The 4,476-nt window shown below is 46.8% G+C and overlaps 1 protein-coding gene across 1 annotated transcript; it reads right to left on the bottom strand.

The window, feature by feature from the left end:
- Positions 1–300: 300 nt before the first annotated feature.
- Positions 301–4,102, bottom strand: ELL3 (elongation factor for RNA polymerase II 3). The gene is made up of 11 exons (XM_044665082.1): positions 3,899–4,102; positions 3,578–3,613; positions 3,016–3,128; positions 2,742–2,922; positions 2,552–2,628; positions 2,333–2,408; positions 1,643–1,805; positions 1,522–1,564; positions 1,228–1,399; positions 1,004–1,048; positions 301–924 (listed from the first exon to the last, which is right to left on the bottom strand). Exons 1-11 carry the CDS (start codon positions 4,028–4,030, stop codon positions 817–819), a joined length of 1,146 nt encoding a protein of 381 aa, XP_044521017.1. The 5' UTR covers positions 4,031–4,102; the 3' UTR covers positions 301–816.
- Between the last annotated feature and the right edge of the window lie 374 nt (positions 4,103–4,476).

Raw genomic sequence — 4,476 nt, 5'->3', positions numbered from 1 at the left:
GTGGTGCATTTCATTTGCTATAGATGATGCAAAATTATTATTGTGTGTTATCATGGGTAAGACCTAGCTGTGCCCTCCTCAGGGGTAGTTTTCAGATTACTCAAATATGACAGCTAGGGACTGACTTGGGAAGTAATCTAGGTCAAGAAGTTTTTTTCTTAGAGAAGGACCAAGCTTCTTCATTCACTTAGCTTTGGGTTAAGTAGATAGCAACTGTTATATCCCCCTCTACAAGTACCTCTTCCCATCTTCTGAATGACAACAGATCAATTTGTACAAACCACACAAGAGCAGTCATCATTTGTTTTGCAGCCATGTTTGTAAAGAAATTCACTAAACATTCCAATATCTCCACATAGGCTGTTTTCAAGCCCTGCCCCTCAGTACACTTGAGGGGAAATGAGTTTATAAACAACTCCCAAGCAGCTATTATTCTGGTCTCTTAGGGTGGATCACAAAATTAGTTTTTACCATTAAGTCACCTCAGTATCCTTTCTTAGAGGTGGTCTCCATCTCCACCTCTCAAGGATATCAGAATATCCTTGGGTATTCTTGGGTGAAGAAATGATGTTCTTGGGTATAGCTGGGAAGGAATGGCACTTTGCCAACATAATCTGGATAGCATCGAGTAAATATCATAGTAACAATAGAAACCAAACCCCTTGAGGATTTGTAGCAGCACCTGCTTCCAACCCCACCCCTCCCCAAGTCATCATCAGTGAGATCAGTAGTAGACTTCGATGCCTAAATCATTTGTTTGTAGCCACCCTGTTTATCAGCATCTCACCCGAGGGACTTGGGCCCTCTTGGCGAGCCTCAGCTGTCTCTGTTCTTCTCAAACTCCAGAATGAGGCTTTTGATGTGTGACAGCTTCTGATGCAGATACTCACATCGCTGTTTTTCTTCCTTATAACCTGGACACCGCTGCAGAGACAAGGCTAATATCTTAGATAACTTCCTTCCTTCCAGCTTCTCTTTTATCTACCCCTGACCCCAATCATACCTTCCTGAATTTTCTGTATTCTTGGACTATCTTATCTTCTAGCACCTAAAACAGTAAGAAAAACATGAATAACCCCAAGTTGATCCTCAAGTTCTCTGAAAGGGAGGTAAAAGCTCTTTTCCTTTTTATACTCTGTATAATCTAGATGGACTTATCTCCCCAAATAGTGTAGTTAGTCAGTTTACTAGTTAATGAGTCCCTTTTTTGGAAAAGGCTTCACCTACCTTGTGTTCAGGAGTGCCTCGTTGTACTCTCTTGATCTCCATTCCTAACTGCATGAATCTCCGGCTGACAGCCCCAACATGTGCATGTAAGGCCCGGTATTCCGCATAATCTGCTTCAAAATCTTTCTCATAGACATGACATTGTTCAGCATTGTGGATGGCTCCATACTGCCTGCCAAAGTTGGAAAGTCATCCTTACTTAACTGCCTCCAAATGTCATTTCTCCACCCCAGGAAGAGAGGGAAGGAGGGGAAAGGTCACGGGGGACAAGGGTAGAAGGGATAAGAGACTCACAGGAAGTAGTCTGGCGTTTCTTCAGGAAGCAGTGATTGTGGGCCTAGTGAAGAAACAAAACTGAAAGGAAAATGTAGTATTCTCTTTATACTGTAGAAACCTTAGCCCCCATTAACATTACCTGTTTGTGCTGAGGATCTGTGTTCCTTCCTGTGAGCTACATCACATTCATCTTTCTCCCATTCTCCCTCTTGTGGATCATGACTGGGAAGCTCCTGTGGGGAGCTTGAACCTCTGGGCTTTTTGTCCTCTGGTTCTGGTATGTCTGGCCTGGCATGTCTCTTCTGAGAAAAGTTTAAAATGTAGGTCATCAGCAGTCTTGGATCTGACAGATAACCTCCTCTACCCTAACTAGTTATATAGTAGAATTCTGGAAGTTGACTAGTCTCCATGTATATATTCTAAAACTCTGAGAAGGTTCATGCCACACTTCAAACAAAAAGGGATCATTTCAGGAAGCTCATTTATTTAAAATAGTGTTGAAGAGCAGTGGGTACCTGTTTTATTCTTTGCAGGACTGGTCATGTTATTGAACCTTGGTTTCCCCATCTATAAAATTGTGAGCATGCTTGTGTCATCTGACAGATGGTGCTCTTGTAAGTACCATGCTACTGCGAATTACCCAGGGTGGTATTGTGGCAATAGCACTGAATTTGGAGTCATCCTATTTTAGCTCTTGCCTCTTTTATTTACTATCTCTGGCCTTAAGTCACTTCTGGGCCACAGTTTCCTCTATAATGAGGGCATTGAATGAGATGACTTCTGAGATCTTTTCCAGCTTTAAATACATGACCCTAAAATATTCACTTACTATGTTCAAGTGCCTCTGGCTGGAAGATGAAGAGGATCTCTGATCTGGCCCCTTTGTGGGGTGGAAACTCTGATCCCTACAATGTGAGGAAGGTAGAAACATTGATTTGAAACTTAAAAGAATGCTTTCGGATTTCTTGCTACAGGGATTTAGGAAGGATATAAGAGGAAGCCAACACTGCCTTCTTCCCTTTCTGCCCCTCCTAGTTTCCCTTAGTACCTCAGTACCCACTGTGCCCGATGATCTCTGGAGGATCCTGGCTGGGCCTCTTGATTGTTGTCTAGGGGATCCAGCACCTTGTGGGGAGGTAACACTGGCTTAGATTGGCAGCAGCAACATGAATCTGGAGCCCCTTGACTCCTAAGCCTCTTAAGTCTTTGTTGTAACACCCCATCACTCCTGGTCTCACCTCTTCTAGCTGGGGTTGAGGTTTTGTATCCAATCCACTGCCCTGCTGGCTCCCTGTTTCCCTGGCACCTTCACCCTGTTGATGTCCCCGAAGTGAAGATACTGGTACAGAATCTACAGCAGAGCAGATGGTAATTCGCTCTCGAAGAGGACCTAAGCACTGAAGCAGTCCTGGTCCAGATCTGAAGGAGAGTGGAGGAAAGGAGAAAAGCTTAATAGAATCTATAAGATTCATCTTAAGTCCTGATTCTGATTTGCTATGTGCTTCGATTTACCTGCCCAAGCGGTGGCGCACAAGGTCCAGCCCACCTCTTGGTCCATCTGCTCCACATTGAGACACTATGAAAGAGAAAAGGCAGGAACAGCCAGGGCCGGGAAGTCTCAAGTACTGATGGAATAGAAGAAATCCAGTAAATTTAGTCTTCTCTCTTACCTAAAGCCTATCACCACCTCCCTTGAGGAAGCTCTTAAGGGACTCCCAGAGTTGTTCCATGCATGACGAGGAACTAGGGGTCTCAGGGGATTTAATTAGTCATGTAAAATGTAGCTGGACCTGAGCCCTGCCAGGAAGCACAGTCTCCCTCTACCTCTAGGGTTCTAATTCGCTTTCCCTCCTCTCCCCTCGTGCTTGTCAAGGCAGACTTGGCACCTCCATGTGGGTTCAGATTAGACTACCACACTAGAAGAGGGGAAAGGTATGTATTCCTTTGTAGCGTCACTGCAATTTACCTGATAACTTTTGTATAGAACTAAATCGGTACCCCCTCACCCCAAGCCTCCATAATATTCTCTTGGTCCCATACCCTTCTCTACGAATACCAGGGGACCTTCACTCACCCCTCGGTTGCCTTGGAAGGTGATCACAGGCTGGGCCTGAGGAAGATAAGGAGAGTAGAGGGGCAAAAAATGACTAGTCCCGTTGTCGGAAGTCAAATGACAGCTGCCTTCTAAGTTTCTCCTTAGAGAGAGGTCAGGGCCCTAAGTCTCCAGTACCCGCGGGTCCACGGAGGAGTGGGAGGTGGAGGAAGGGGAGTTGCTGTATTGGAGTGTCTAGGGCAAGGGTTACTGGAGCTAAAGAGTTTGAAGAGAAACCCGTATCTCGGATGGAAGTGCAGCTTCGAGAGCTCGGGGGTGATAGGGGAGGGGGAGGATTCGCACCTGTATTCTCTGACAGTCTTGTAGCGCCCGCAAGGCTGAGTCGTTGAATCGGAGGAGTAAGAGGCTGGTTCGGGGACCAGGAGGGAAAGAGAGCCGCAGCCTCCCACTCAGAGCCTCTTGTGGTCCCGCCATGTCCGCGATACGAAGACTAGAGCAGTGCGGGCTGTAGCGGGACGAGGACCACTAATACCACCGCTGCGCTCCACCAACCTGTCTTGTCTACTTCGGGGTGCCCCACCTAACCCTGCCCCGCCTCGCAACTTGGCTTTGGCCCCGCCCCTCCAGAGACCCCGCCCTCCAGTCTCCTGGGTCTCTGCCAGCCGGGTAGAATCCCTCAATCCACCCCTCCCTTTGAGTGGAGGTCTCTCACCTTTTTGGCCTGAGTGATGGGATCTGGGGACTGAACTTTCAGACTGGCGTTCCTGCCAGCTTGGAGAATGTCTAGAAAGGGAGGGGGGAAAGCAAGAAGCTCCTGAGGGAGTCAGTTTTTCTAGGTATGTTCCCCATTCCTGCCTCAGTTTCCTTGGGCAAAGCTCTTAGCTTTTCTCAGTCTCATAACTGTGTTCTTCCGAGGGAGT

Source organism: Gracilinanus agilis, chromosome 2, assembly GCF_016433145.1.
Source record: "Gracilinanus agilis isolate LMUSP501 chromosome 2, AgileGrace, whole genome shotgun sequence".
NCBI lineage: Eukaryota > Metazoa > Chordata > Mammalia > Didelphimorphia > Didelphidae > Gracilinanus > Gracilinanus agilis.
This window is presented reverse-complemented; position numbering and strand designations above follow the sequence as displayed.

What these genes read in the sequence shown, in the direction of transcription:
- ELL3 (XM_044665082.1), bottom strand. Translation starts at nt 4,030, where the DNA reads ATGGCGGGACCACAAGAGGCTCTGAGTGGGAGGCTGCGGCTCTCTTTC. An exon ending in CGGGCACAGTGGGTACTGAG is followed by an intron (nt 2,409 to 2,551) that starts GTACTAAGGGAA and finishes CTCACATTGTAG; the next exon opens with GGATCAGAGTTTCCACCCCA. An exon ending in GAAACGCCAGACTACTTCCT is followed by an intron (nt 1,400 to 1,521) that starts GTGAGTCTCTTA and finishes CAACTTTGGCAG; the next exon opens with GCAGTATGGAGCCATCCACA.